The following is a 14,977-nucleotide window of genomic DNA, read 5'->3' as shown; positions in this document are numbered from 1 at the left end:
CTGTATCTAAAACCCATTGGCTTAAATGGGAGTTTTTGTACTGACCACAATGAGCTTTGAATCAGGCCATCAAACTATGAGCTGTATTTATACTTCAGTGGTATGCATCCTTTTAAATGGAGCACTTGTTTAAATGTCTATTGACAACAGAACCATTTTATAGCAAGGTTGTTAATCAAGGAGAGATGCCATTGTTTTTTATTATGATTCTTCTTGACAGTGCACACAGAAGCAGGCAAAGTTTGGTTTTACATGTGTGAACAGTTTTATACTGGAAGAATTGCTTTTATGTTACTGTTTTTCTGACCCTTTATATATGTAGGATTCTGGAATTGACATTGGTGATATTTCCGAGAGGAAGGCCCTGAGGAAAAAGCTCCAATGCAAGACCTTCAGGTGGTATCTTGTTACCGTGTATCCGGAAATGAGGATGTACTCAGACATTATCGCCTATGGGGTGGTAAGAATCCTCTTTACCTTGATTGTTAAATAAAAGTAAAATAGTGGAATTTTTTTTTCCAATAATGTATGGTTCCAGATAAAAGAACCAGGCCAATCTAGGAATCACTGGTTAAACTGATGGACTGGCTGGTTATTTGATAAAGTGCTGTGCTGCAGTAGTTCATGCGAATACATTCCTGTATATTATTTTCTTTCCTGTTGTTCATCTAAGGTATTTCGTTAAAGTGTTGCATATACTTTATTAGAAGCTGTAGAGCTGTCAGCTGGAAAGTATTTGGTTTGTGTGTGCTTGGTTTTGCAAATGCAAGCTCCTTAATACAATAGCCAAATGTTGTATTTCCATTCTCAAATAGGCATGTCTGCACCTAGGGGTTATCATTGACATAACTTACTATTTATCTTAGAACTCTAATTGAAATCGGGGCACAGTTGTCTTGGCAATGGACTGAAGCCAGTACTCAAGCCTCTCTTCATCTCCGTCTTTTCTTCATTTCTTCTCTTTCACGTATTTCCTAAGCTTATAGTGGAGGAAAGGTTAAATCGGTGGCGGAAAATGCAAATCAGCTGCTAGCTCCAGTTTTGAAGATCAAAATGAGCTCAGCACTAATCAGACAGATCTTATTTTATTTGTTTTTGTGGATGGAGATTTTTTTCCAGTATAAAAGTGCTGCTTCTATTATAACAGGAAATTGGAATCCACACGTATTTCATTAATTGATCAGCTACAGACACAGATGCTATCATGCCATGGTGTGACATTGTAACCCCAAGTATTTCTGTGCTGCAGCCTGAAGTTTAATGTAGAGATATCTGGATTATCTTTAAAGCTGAGCTGCTTCAAATACTGGTAACAGCCTAGCTAAGGCTATAACAGAGCTCAGTGTGGTTTAGCTTGCCCTGCTTCTTGGCTAGGTTTCACAGCTGGTGTTGAACTCCATGTTACTATGGCTGGAGTGTTTCTGGGACCTGAGCTAGCTTAAAGCTAGCATGAGAATCTAATCTACGTCACAGTCCACAGTATAGACAGAAGACCCATGTAAAGTACTTGAGCTAAGAAGTGAGCCATCTGTGATAGAACAGGATTAAGTACACCTGACCATGTGTACACATGCCAGCTACACAGATTTCAGTTTTATGCCTTGTAGCAACACTAATGTTATGCTAAACCATTTTATTTGAACTATCCACAGGGTACCCTATCCCACAACTTACAGAGTCAGTGTGATTTCATAATGCCACTAGTGTACACTGAGGCAGCAGTGGGTGGACTAATTGAAATGTTTCACATGGTTCAGATATACACTGGCACTAAAGATGGAAGAAGACCTGTAGGAGAAATAAGGAAGGAAGGAGTAAAGTCAGTCAGGAAGACAGCAGACATTTATTCATTTAAGTGTTATAACAAGCATAACGAGAACAGGAGCAAGCTTGAGCAATGCACGGAAAGGTAGAAGGAAGAGTAGTAAGGATGGATCAAACTGGCACCAGGTATCCAGCAGTTACAATGAGAAGAAAGATTTTTTTTTTTGGCTAAAGTACCTGACTAAAAAGAATAATCTAATGTTTAATTCCCAGCTTGGCCACCAATTTCCTGTGTGACCTTGGCAAATTCTTCTCTGTCCCTTGGTTCCCCATTTGTAACATGGGTATAAGAATACTTTCTTTCTCCCACTATTTCTATATCAAGCTTTTCTTGGGCAAGGACTCTCTCACAGTGTAAGTTCAATGTCTAACGCAATAGTGCTCGCAACCTGCTTGGGGGTCGCTGAGTGTAACTTCAGTATAAATAAAAATAATGTGTACCTTTTGACCTGTCCCTTTGATGGAAACAGTACTCTATCACATGACACTAGGGAAACGTCATTAAATAAACCAATTTGACCCAGTGTCTTATGCCTTGTAATGAACAATCTTTAAAAACATAAACCTTCTTTGCTTCATACTGTAAGAAACACATGATTTCAAGAAAGTGTAGCCCTCTCTGCTTTCCATGCATGTAACACAGAAGATGACTCTAGGCCACCTACATTGGTCAGTCACTTGTTTTAGTCTCTCTCTCAGAGGATGAAGGTTCTCAGAAGTCCTTCAGAATGTAAATTGCCTATATTTCCAGTGAGGCACCCAACAAAGCTTTTTATCTTTTTTGAGAAGGAAAGCTCATTCAGAAGCTTAGATAAATTGTTCAAGGAAGCTTTTTGTTCTTTGTGGCTTGCATGGATTGTGTTCTTCTGAACTTATCATTTGACAAGATCTTACTATGAAAATGTAAATAGCGGAGGATGCCTTATGGTCATGTTTAATTAGCACCAGGACAATCATCTCCTAAAGTGAACAGAAGAAATATCAGAAAGCTCTTCTTTTTTTTCATTATATTTGTCAGTTTATTTTCTAAAGAAAGAATTAATATTCAAGGTGTAACATATATTTAAAGGCAAGAAAGGAGAGGAATTTTCCCCCCCATGCATCTTAACTCACATTACTGGCTGAATTTATGTGGATCCGCTAAGGTTATGTGCAAGTATGCCAGTTGTGAATGCCTTTTGAAGATTTGGCCCTGGAAGGGCTAATTTTTTCTCCAGTTGAATAGGACTCTATGCAGTCCTACTGATGTCAGGGGGATTCTCATAGATAAAGGAAGAACTTGGCCAGCTGCATTTTTTTCAAATGCATTCTTATCCTCCCTTAGATGAGTGCCTTCAGTATACCCATTGCCCTCATTCTGGTGATTATGAATTTATTTTAAAAAAAGGTGGGGTACGATTGAATATAATTCTTGGTCTTCTAGTATAACACATATTTGTTTTCCTTTTCTCTGTATGTATTGCAGCTGCAGAATTCCCTAAAAAGTGATTTGTGCCTTGATCAGGGGCCAGACACAGAAAATATTCCAATCATGTATATCTGCCATGGAATGACACCACAGGTTAGTATGACTAATGATCTCATATATTGCTGCTGCTCTTAGTGCACTGTGTAGGAGGAACCATATTGTAACTGTCAATGTTTTTCCAGCTACAGTACCTCCTTAGGCTGTTTATTAGCCATTTTATAGAAAATTGGAACATTATTTGTGCCATAATGTTGAGAATCACTGGTGTATTAATTAGTGCTTTGACAAGAAAGCTTATTTATTCATTTTGGAAGGGTATAAGAAACAAGAGGAAAGAATTAGAGCTACATTTACCAAGAATTGTTGGCATTAGCTTATAGTATTGATCTTTTTTAACTGTGCCTCCCATATGACCGAACAGTATTTTTGGAGGTTTTCTATATATATTTAAAGCAATATGTTCTTATTTCAGTTGCTGTATTTACTATTTTATTCCATCAGATTTGAAATGTTTCAACCCTGTACTTCCATTTTCCTCACAGAATGGTAGTAAAAAAAAGTGAAAGCCTTTCATTAAAGGCTTTTCTTATAGTTCCTAGTGCATGTTCATTATTTCAGTATGTGAAAAAGACTTAAGTTATCAAAGTCACTGCATTTTCTTATGTGACTGCTGGATTTAATAACTAAACAAAGCAAGGGGGTTTACAATGTAGCCTTCCTTGCATGGCTAACAATCTGGGCATGAGTAAAAGTATTCTTAGGCAAGTTTGACAGCAAAAACTGTATGCTGCATAGTCCAAAAGGTACCTGTCAAAAGACAGACAATACAAATTACATGAGATTGTGAGATAATTTTAACTAAAATGTGAAAAGGAAAGAAGTCCTATACATGAGGGTGATTGAAGGCATTTACTCTGTCCTTCCTTCTTTCCCAATTTGTATTTTTTTCTAGTTGACAGTAACAATCAGTTGAACACTTTGTTGAAAAATTTGACTGTGATTTTTATGCAAGCATTGTACAAAAGAGCCTTCTTATCCTTCATTTAAATAAACATGGGGGATGTAGCATGAATTTGAATTGATTACCCAGGAAGGGAGGATCATAACACAGGTAAGGCTTAAACAAATGCACACCAAAAAGCTAACGGTGACCTTCCAAACCTGTATAACTTACTAAGCCGGGAATTTAAACTTGATAAAATAGTGGGTCTGATTGTTTAATTCCTTGCAAAGTGATATGCTCTGCATTTTCAGCTTTGCACTGTCTCCATTACTGGGAGCTTTAATATTGATCATGAGTGGGATCATGCTTGAGTAAATGATGAATGATGAAGAGAAAAATATCTGAAAGTCCCATCTATCACATTCACTCACTGCACAAGCTGCAGCTTATTTTTCACATAATTATGCTGATAACAAGTGTTTGCCTCCAGGAGCTTTTTAAGCTGGTCCTCATTGTTAGCTAAGTAACTACCTATCTCCTGTGTAATTCATAAGTTTGCTACAGTCATTATTCTTCACCTTCTGGGAAGGTGCCATAATTCTCTTTGCCATATCATCTCTGATAACCACACTCTACATTCACTGTCATAAGTTCAAATTAAAAAAAAAATTATAGTTAAGAGGCAAACAAGAAAAGAGCCCCTTTAATTAGCACCATTCAGTGTTCACCACCCATGAATGTCTGTTGAAGTTCTGCATAAAAGAGACCATAGTAAAAAAAATTATATAGACAAAGCGAGGGGTAGGGGTGGGGGTAGGGGTGGCGGGAAGATGACACTGCTGCTGCTGGATAGTTGGTAGGGGTGGGGCATGTGGGCCTTGCAGGAGATGATGGTAGCCCTTGTGGGGGCTGTAGCCCCTGTGGGAGGGCAGCAAAATATATATTCATGTTTCATGAATTTATGAATATGTGTATTTAGAGTTCACTTTATTATTATGATTGGGACACTGGTAGGCTTCCACTTTGCTTTAACACTGTAGATATATCAATATAACATTGCCTAATTGATCGCTCGCGTTCTCTCTCTCTCTCTCTCTCCCCCCTCCTAGTGGTCTTTTGTTTTACTTGTGGAGGAACATGGATTTGGGAGTATTTTACAGAATGACTTTGGGATTTTTTTATCAGGGATTTTTCAGTTTTCCACTAGGGAACAACATAATTCCTGCTAGGGAGGCCAGTGGCAGGATCCTGCCTGCTCAGAGCTGGCACCTTGGACCCAGCTGGCTGTGGCTGACCTCCTGGCCAACTGGGGACAGGAGGACATGCTTTGACAGTTCAAAGCAGGCCACCACACCCAGAACATCTTCCGGGTGATAGCTGCCCAGATGGCTGGGCAGGGTCACACATGGCAGTAGTGCCACAGAGAGGCCAACTCTGCAACCACAGCCTACTGGCAGCTGGTCCAGAGGGGCAGATGCCTCTACTGTCTCTGCAGTCCTCATCAGGGTCTGGCCGATGTGGAGCAGATCACATCCAGGCAGCAGCCCCATCTGTCAGACCGCTGCAGTAAATAGAGGATGCAGGGAACTCTCAGGGCTGCTTCAGCAGGTCAGCTGGCACAAGGGGTAGTGTCCCCACATATCAATTGGCTAGGCCTCAGAAGCTCCTGAGAGCGAGTAGCAATGAGCTACTTGCCAGGGCAGTTTTTTGTACTAATAGCTTTTTGTACTGCAGATCCAGGAGGAGCCAGGCAGGGTTATTTTGCCCCAAGTGGCACAAATTGCTCCACAACAAAGTGTATGTCAAAGCACATGTGCTGAAGCAAAAAGCCCCAGCTCGAATTTGCACCACTTCTATTTGAGCTGCTGCAAGTGCACATGCTTGCATGTGTGGACGCACCCATGGTGTCCAGATGCATAAGAATCTTGAAGAGATCATATTTAATGGGTACTGCTTCCTAAAATATCTATCTCACCAGGCCTTCTCTATTCTACAGTAATGCTACTACCTAAAACGGAACGGTAGTGACTTCCCCAGCCACAGAAACTGCGTCTCTTCTCAATTGCTTAGTGAGTGTTTCTCCCCACCCCCAGCAAGGGACATGGTCCTGTTCTTTGGATGTCTCAAGTATATTTTAATAAACTACTTACTGTCCTCATAATGGCCAGAGATTGACAGTGCCTTCATCCTCCTGCTTTGTGTGTGGCAAGTAAGGATGTACTTGATGTTTTGGGGCACTGTGTCTGATAGTTGTGGATGAGGGTTGCAGCTGTAAGAATAGGTTAGGCAAGGATGATCCAGCTCTGATCAGGGAGGTGTATTAGATAACCTCCTGAGGTCCTCTCCAGTCCTACTTTGTAAGTCATATTGCTCTTTGCCTTAGAACAGCTGAGAGAGAAAAATGATGGTGGCCCAGCTTCCTTCTTTTTTCTCTAGCTCCTGGTTCTGTTTTCTGTGGCTAGGGAACTGGGGGAGGTGAGATCAGCATGGGAAAGGAGAGCAGTCTGTGATATGATGGTGGAGGGAAATGAAAAGAGAGGCAGGTGAAAGGCAAATTGATATTGAGGGAGTAGAAGGAGGGAAGGGAAGTGAAAGATAGAAATAAGGGAAAAATAAGAAATAAGCAGGGGAAACTCAGAACAGAAAGTTTGTTTGCATCTTCAAAGTGTTCTGGTATGCAACTGAGTACAGTTGGACCAGCAGAGGCCTTATCTTGTTCCCACTGAAGTCAGTGGTAAAACCGTAATGCCATAACACAGCATTAGATATTTCAAGTAAAGCTTATATCTAGCACAGTGTCCTGATTTTGTGCTAAAACTTGAATCTTTCTTGTAGTTACAGTAAATACATGCATCACGCACTCTGCTGCTTTCTCTGTGAATCCCTTGAGACTAAATATCTGTTCAGTCTTTCCATGACCTTGCCCCATGTTCTTTCAAGGAAAACTAATCACAGTACATTACTTGCACAAGAGCATGCCATTGAATCATAATTTGGAAAAGACTTTCCTTAGTAGGGGATGGAATACCATATCACTTGTAGCTGTATAACCATTGTATGTTCAATAACTGTCATTACTTGGTGAGGTTTTGTCCTCAAAATTGAACAATTAAAAAGAAAGGGCATCATGTTTCCTCTCTTTCAACAATTTCTGGCTCATATTTGTCTTAATTTGGCTAAGTAGCTAGCCCAGGAACTCCTCCAGGGATGTGAAAGTCCCTAAAGCAATTAGAAGCTGAATTTAAAATCGGGAACTGAGGCACTTAAGTTAGAGAGGTGAATTTGGCAGACTGCAAGGGAAAAAACATATGCAGGCAAGAACAGAGTTTGCTTTTCCAGTACCTGGATGAGTAGTCTCTTGCATGGTGTCAGCTACAAATAACTGGCTAGATCTTCATCTGGTTTAAAATAGTATAACAGGTATTGGAATAAAACTGTATCAGAAAGTAGAGTTTTTCCCATTCATGCCGTCTGAGGGTCTGACCATGTTAAATCTTACACACTGAATAGATTTAGTAAAATAGTGCAGGGGGAGGGAGCAGGAGCTAGAGAGTTAACAAAGATTTACCTGAATTCAAAGGAGCTGTTTGGTTGGGCAGTTTTTACTCCCTTTTTAATTTGCTATTTGTGGAAACACAAACTGTTTTTGGTCACTGTAAGGCTCAAGGAACAGTTGCCTTCTTGCATGTATCTTGATCTGTGAATAAAGATATCTGCATATGAACAAGAGTGGTCACTGATCATTGTCATCCCATTGGGAAGCAGAAACAATACCATGTGACATATGTGTTCTCTCATGTACCACAAATTTCATACCGTGACTAGTCCAAGTAAACAGCTTATAAGCAACCCTGAAGGCAGAAAGTTGTTTCATATAAAATGTTCATCAAACAATTACACAGAGCAAGTGACTTGGGAAAAATTGAAATCTGTTGGCAAATGATTTACAAACAGAAAGAAGGGCAAAATTTGTCAGATAATTTATTTTCAATGAATAATTTAGGCAGCTCTAAAACTGAGCAAATTTGATCTGGAGTTACTGAGAGACAATAAACATAAAAAGCCTACAAGGATGTTTTTATAGAGCCTTACTTTTAATAAGTTTATTCTGATATTAAATATTTGCTTTAGATACCTGATTCTAATAAATTCGGGTTGCAGAAATTCAGGTCTTCTATGCAAAGGCAGTTGAGAGAATTACCTTGGACACTGGTGGCATGAGTGATAAAGAGGCATATTATTTGCTAGGAAGCTTAGATGCTAACCTTAGCAAGAGTGGTTTTTATTTCCATGTGCAATACTTCCAATAAAAAACATTGCATGCCAGCTTATGCTGATAGAGGGGGAATTGTGCTTGTTATTAATACACAAATTTTAATGAATTGCTGAAGTGCTCTGCCTTTTTCACCTCAGTTTTCACGGGCAAGGTCAGCTCCCAGATTTCTGCACTGGGCAGCAAAGTTGAGGGAGGTGAGCAGCCCACAGTGGTGAAAGAGCAGGTTAGGGACTACTTAGAAAAGCTGGATGTGTACAAATCAATGGGGTGAGATGGGATGCACCTGAGGGTGTTTAGGGAATTGGCTGATGTGATTGCAGAGCCATTGGCCACCATCTTTGAAAACTCATGGAGATCAGGAGAGGTCCTGGATGATTGGAAAAGGGCAAACATAGTGCCTACATTTAAGAAAGCGAAAAAAGAGAATCCAGAGAACTACAGACCAGTCAGCCTTACCTCAGTCTCTGGAAAAATCATGGAGCAGATCCTTAAAGAATCCATTTCTAAGCCCTTGGAGGAGAAAAAGGTGATTAGGATCAGTCAGCATGGATTTATGAAGGGCAAGTCATGCTTCTACCATGAGATAACTGGCCCTGTGGATGTGGGGAGACTGATGGATGTGGTGTACCTTGATTTTTAGCAATGCTTTTGATATGGTCTCCCACAACATTATCCCAGGCAAGCTAAGGACATACGGGCTGGATGAAGGGACTGTAAAGTGGATAGAAAACTGGCTGAAGCATAGGGTTTAGAGAGTAGTAATAGATTTCATAGATTTCATAGACATTAGGGCTGGAAGGGACCTCGGGAGATCATTGAGTCCAGCCCCCTGCCCCAAGGGCAGGAAGTCAGCTGGGGTCAAAGAAGTCCAGAGTAGGTGCTTGCACCACCTCTGGAGGAAGCCTATTCCAGGCCTTGGTGGCTTGGACTGTAGAGACGTTTTTTCCTTATGTCCAGCCTAAATTGATCTTTGAGGAGTTTCTGGCCATTGGTCCTTGTCATCCCTTGGGGCACTCTGGTGAACAGATGTTCTCCCAGATCCTGATGCACATCCAGTGTACTTATAGGCTGCCACCAGGTCTCCCCTGAGCCTGTGCTTTTCTAGGCTGAAAAGCCCCATGGCTCTCAGTCTCTCTTCATAAAGCCTATTCTCTTGCCCTCTGATTATGTGCGTGGCTCTCCTCTGGACTCTCTAAAGCTTCTCAATATCCTCCCTGAATTGTGGAGCCCAGAATTGGATGCAGTACTCCAGCTGCAGCCTCACCAAGGCCGAGTACAGCGGGAGGATGACATCCTGAGATTTACCTGAGAAGCATCTACAGATGCAAGCCAGAGTTTGGTTTGCTTTACCAGCTGCAACATTGCATTGGTGGCTTATGTTCATCTTGTGGTCAGTCATGACCCCAAGCCCCTTTCGGCCTTGGTGCTAGTGAGCGTAGCACTGCCAAGCCTATAAGCATGTTGCAGGGGTTTTTCCCCCCAAGGTGGAGTACCTTACATTTGTCGATATTGAAAGTCATCAGGTTTGTATCCTCCCACTTTTTCAGCCTATCCAAGTCAGCCTGGATCACCAACCTATCCTCTGGTGTGTATGCTTTACCCCAAAGTTTGGTGTCATCAGCAAACTTGGCCAGTCCACTTCTGCCACCTGTATCCACATCATTGATGGCTTGATGTCTGGTTGGCAGCTGGTATCAAGTGAAGTGCCCCAAAGGTTGGTCCTGGGGCCAGTTTTGCTCAGTTTCTTCATCAATGACCTGGAAGATGGCATAGAGTGCAGCCTCAGCAAGTTTGCAGATGACATCAAGCTGGGGGGAATAGTAGATACACTGTGGGGTAGGGCTAGGATTCAGAGTGACCTAGACAGATTGGAGGATTGAATCAAAATAGATCTCATGAGGTTCAACAAGGACAAGTGCAAAGTCCTGCACTTAGGACAGAACAGTCTCATGCACCAGTACAGGTTGGGGGCTGACTAGCTTGGTGCAGCTCTGTAGAGAAGGACCTGGGGGTTACAGTGGACAATAAGCTAAATATGAGTCAGCAGTGTGCCCTTGTTGCCAGGAAGGCTAAAGGCATACTGGGCTGCACTGGTAGGGGTGTTGCCAGTAGGTCAAGGGAGGTGATTATTCCCCTCTATTCAGCACTGGTGAGGCCACATCTAGAGTACTGTGTTCAGTTTTGGGCCCCCCACTACAGAAAGGATGTGGAGAAATTGGAGAGGGTCTAGTGGAGGGCATCAAAAATGGTGAGGGGGCTGAGACATGACCTATGAGGAAAGACTGAGGGAACTGGGCTTATTTAGTCTAGAGAAGAGGAGACTGAGAGGGGACTTAATAGCAGCCTTCAACTACCTGAAGCAGGATTTGAAAGAGGATGGCGCTAGACTGTTCTGAGTGGTGTCAGATGGCAGAACAAGGAACAACAGTCTTAAGTTGGAGCAAGGAAAGTTTTAGGTTGGATAGTAGGAGGAATTGTCTCACTAGGAGGGTAGTAAAACACTAGAACAAGTGTGGTGGAAGCTCCATCCTTGGTGGGTTTCAAAACCCAGCTAGACAGAAGTTTTGTTGGGATGATCTAGTTCAAGATTGTCCTGCTTTAAGCAGGGCATTGAACTAGGTGACCTCCTGAGGTCCCTTCTAACCCTGACTTTCTATGATTCTAATCATGTTTTTTGTTTCAGTTCAGATTTCTCACAGCGCCCTCCAGTTAGTATTGAAAATGTGGAAAAGCTAAACTAAGATGAATACCCGAGCATCACACTGAAATTCTTACTCTGCAGCCTACAGTGTACCCGAATTGATGTTATGAAAACTTTTGGAGGCAGAACATTTCTAATATTTAAGGAAAATATATACCTTCGATAATTTGCATCCCTGGCTGACATGTAGAAAAATACAAATTCCTCCACCTGAAAAATTACTAAGATCCAGATTCTGTCCCACCTATTGGGTATGTAAATGGAGAGCACCCACGAGTGAGTCCATTTCATCCTGCTCGAGTTCCCGAGAAAAACTTAAGGCAAAAGTGTGTGTGGAGGGATGTTGTCTTCCTCCTTGGTTTTCTGTGTCTCAGTCTTAAGGGTAAGATAATGCTTTGTTAGGAAAGTAGACACATTAATGGATTTTCAGGATTTGAGAAGGATGGAATAGAATCACGCTTAGGTACTAAGACCATTTAGATGCCTAATAGGTGGAATGGATTCTGGACCTAAGTGCCTATACATTTCATTATCTTAATGCCAAAAAGCAGCAGTTTGTAGGAAACACACATTTAAAAAATCACGCTGTCTGTTGTTGTTCAGAAATAAGATCAAGCTCCTAAAGAACAATCTGCTTTAACAGAAAAACATGTAAACAATGTAAACCTAAGTTGTGAAAGGAATTTTGGGAACAGAGGGCCTCCATTTGTTGATTTTGAAATTATTACCACTAAGTCCAGTGGGATTCAGACCACTGAAAACTGTATATCTAAATGAGTGATGAACCTGCAAATACTCATTTTTGAAACGACACCTCCCTGTGGATGAAACACGCACAGTAAATATTTTCAATGCAGTTTTTCTAAGAAGTTATATCAGGCACAGCAGCTGGTTTCACAGCTGTCAGTCACAAGAGAACTAAGAGCTGATGTTCATGAAAAGGCTTGTTATTATCTTCAAGGTAAATGATAGACATTTTCAATATTTACATATGAGAGTGATTGGTCACATACAGGATCTGTATAGTATCCTTTCTCTTGAACATCTTTGAGCACAGTGGCATGGAAAAAAACCCAAAACAGCTTTTCTTCCATTGGTTGGAAGAACTCTGCCCAAAAATATAAGTGCAGAGTAGACAACAGCTTAAAATAAGCATCTGTGCCACATAGCTGTGAATTGACTTTAAACTATAAATAGAATTGTGTAAAGAGAGATTGATTCCATGCTCTTCAAAAACACCAACATCCGGGGGCTGGTATCCTTGAAACTCGGGTTGGCATAAATAAATATGATTTATTATTACTGTTATTTTATTGAAATTTGAATTCATTTAAGCCAGTGGGGCCTGACAGAATTCACCCTAGGGTGCTGAAGAAACTAGCTGAAAAAATCTTGGAGTCACTGGCAATATTATTTGCAAACTTGTAGATGACAAGTGAGGTCTCAGAGGACTGGAGAAAGACTAACATAGTGCTTCTTTTAAAAAGGAGGACCTGGAAATTTTAGATTGGCCAATCTGTCTTCAGCACCTGAATTTACCAATAATCATTAAAAAGTCAGTTTGTAGTTATCTGCCTCTTTGAGAGGGTGACTTGGTTGGATGGATAGGGGAATATAGTGGACATAAGATACCTGGACTTCAGTAACCCCACATGCCATTAGCTGGAGAGTTTTGGGCTAGATAGATTTATGGTAGGTGGATATAGAATTGGTTGAGTAGCCACAAGTGAAGGATAAATATTCATTGTCTCAGTTTTGTTTCAATATGGCATGAAACTTCAGGAGCTCTTGTGAATGGTATTCTTGCTTCTCTGCATGCCCTAATAAGGAGGGCAACAACTACACACCTCAAAAGACCAACAAGACGCTTAGCCGATGCAAAACATAGCAGCTCATTTTTTGAGTGAGCCTGGGCAAAATGACGAAACAAAATCACTCTTCATACTTGTTACTGATTTGTGTATGCAGCCCTGATTATTGCAGAGTTATCATTTATAGACATGAATAGATTTTGTCTCTATTCTCTAAATTCTTTTCTCTTCTTCCATAATGCTCATCAAAGCACTCTGCCTCTCTGATTTCTCCTTTCACTGTCAGGTGAGGTTGCTTGTGACTCTGTTGCCCCCACTGGTCTGCCAAAGACTTGCAAAATTAAACCCACAATAGCATTTTCTTAGCATTTTGGTGATTGTCCTGGATTAACGTAAATCCTGATCTTACTGTTCCCTTCCCACATAGATAACACGTGTGACCAGCCCCACTGAATTTGATTATACTTGTTGTTACACACAAAGGTATAGTTCCAGGGTGAGGACTGTAGCTTGATTAGTTCAGTCAGTCTAAGTCAAACTGTGATTCAGAGAGGAGAGGAAAGTAGCAGAAGTATGGACATGACTTTCAGCTGCCTGGCCTTGGCACAGCTCCCCACCTGGTGGCAGCTGCAGCCAGGGGGAGCCTAGGGGGTAGAAGGAAGAATGTAGCATGGCATCAACTGGAAGTTGCCCATCCTCAGTGCAGATCTTTGTTGCTTATCCCTAGCATGGGTGCAGGCGTAGACAAAGCCCTCAGGCTCTGCAGGCTGGATCCTGCAGCTTTGTAGGTCATATCCAGCATGTGGGCCATATGTTGCCAACCGCTGGTTTAGGAAGCATAACGTGTTGAATGACCTCTGACCTTCACTGCTATCTGATACCGAGAAAGCAGCCATATTTATGTCAGGAGTAACTTAATACTGCTGATCAAAGGCTGTATCTATAAATGGCACAAGTCAACATCTTGTTTGTGACACACTGTGATGAGACACGCTGCATCTGCTCAGTGCTTGCCATCTCCCAAACTGGAAACTGAGCTAGAGACTAACATGATTACATTGGTTCCAGTTCAGCTGCCAGCATGTGTATAGTGTCTCAGCATGGCACTACTTTGTGTGCTTGATAGGACTATGGTTACATGACTCTAGGAACAGTCCCCAAGTAAATGCTATCCTAGATGCTGTGTTTGGATCCTCTCACACCAGACCGAGCTCCCCTTGGTCTGAGTCAGCAGCAGAAGTCTTCCTTGCCTCCCTTGTACTTCTCTGACATGCTTCCTAGGGCCAGACTCTCTGTCACATCTTCTTGGGAATGGAACTGCAGGCTCTACCTGCCATAATCCCCAAGAACCAGTGGTGATCTCTCCACCAGACTCAAAGTAGTTTAAGCACACTCTTTCTCAGTGCTACAATTTCAGGGGGCACTCTGGACTTGCAGGGCATCTTTTCACATGCAGTTAAAGCAAATAGACACACAGCCTCTTGTTAGATTCCAAAACCCAATTACTCTCTACTGTAGTTAGTACAAGAAAGGCACAGTTCTAGTTAAAGCACTTAGAATACCTGTATTCCACCCTTTGTCTTGGTTTCCTCGGAAGCCTTAAGCGTTTTTTGGGCTTAGGTCAGAATGGGTTCTAGGATATTTTCTCCTGAATGTGTCTTCTCTGTTGATTCATGGGGCATCCATCTCTCTTGCGCATCCATTTTCCTTCCTTCCTTAGCTGCTCTCACAGATACACCAGACACATCTACTTTGAAACCATGTTCCACTCTTCCCCAACCCACACAAACTTCCCTTGTTTCTCTAAGTTTTTTCTGAATTCCCCCAACTCTCCTGCTCTGTACTTTCTGTTAGCGGATAACTTTGGGTTTTTTTTTGGTTTGGGAATTTTCCACCCAGGGTCTACACAAAGGGTTGGAGAAAACTGGCCTTATCTAGAATGCAGCCATTCCGC

General features: G+C 41.6%; 1 protein-coding gene across 3 annotated transcripts in view; it reads left to right on the top strand.

Annotated features, from left to right (window-relative positions):
- The window catches only part of GALNT18 (polypeptide N-acetylgalactosaminyltransferase 18), a 540,998-nt gene that overhangs the window by 445,903 nt on the left and 80,118 nt on the right, over positions 1-14,977 (top strand). For all 3 annotated transcript variants that reach the window (XM_019551623.1, XM_019551624.1, XM_019551625.1), the window contains 2 exons: positions 323-460; positions 3,290-3,385. In XM_019551623.1, the coding sequence (XP_019407168.1) occupies positions 323-460; positions 3,290-3,385 (234 nt within the window). The remainder of the gene's footprint in view (positions 1-322; positions 461-3,289; positions 3,386-14,977) is intronic.

The sequence above is a fragment of the Crocodylus porosus genome, unplaced genomic scaffold (assembly GCF_001723895.1).
Source record: "Crocodylus porosus isolate Cpor-Errol unplaced genomic scaffold, CroPor_comp1, whole genome shotgun sequence".
NCBI lineage: Eukaryota > Metazoa > Chordata > Crocodylia > Crocodylidae > Crocodylus > Crocodylus porosus.
Note: the sequence above shows the minus strand (reverse complement) of the source record. Positions and strands in the feature narration are given on the sequence as shown.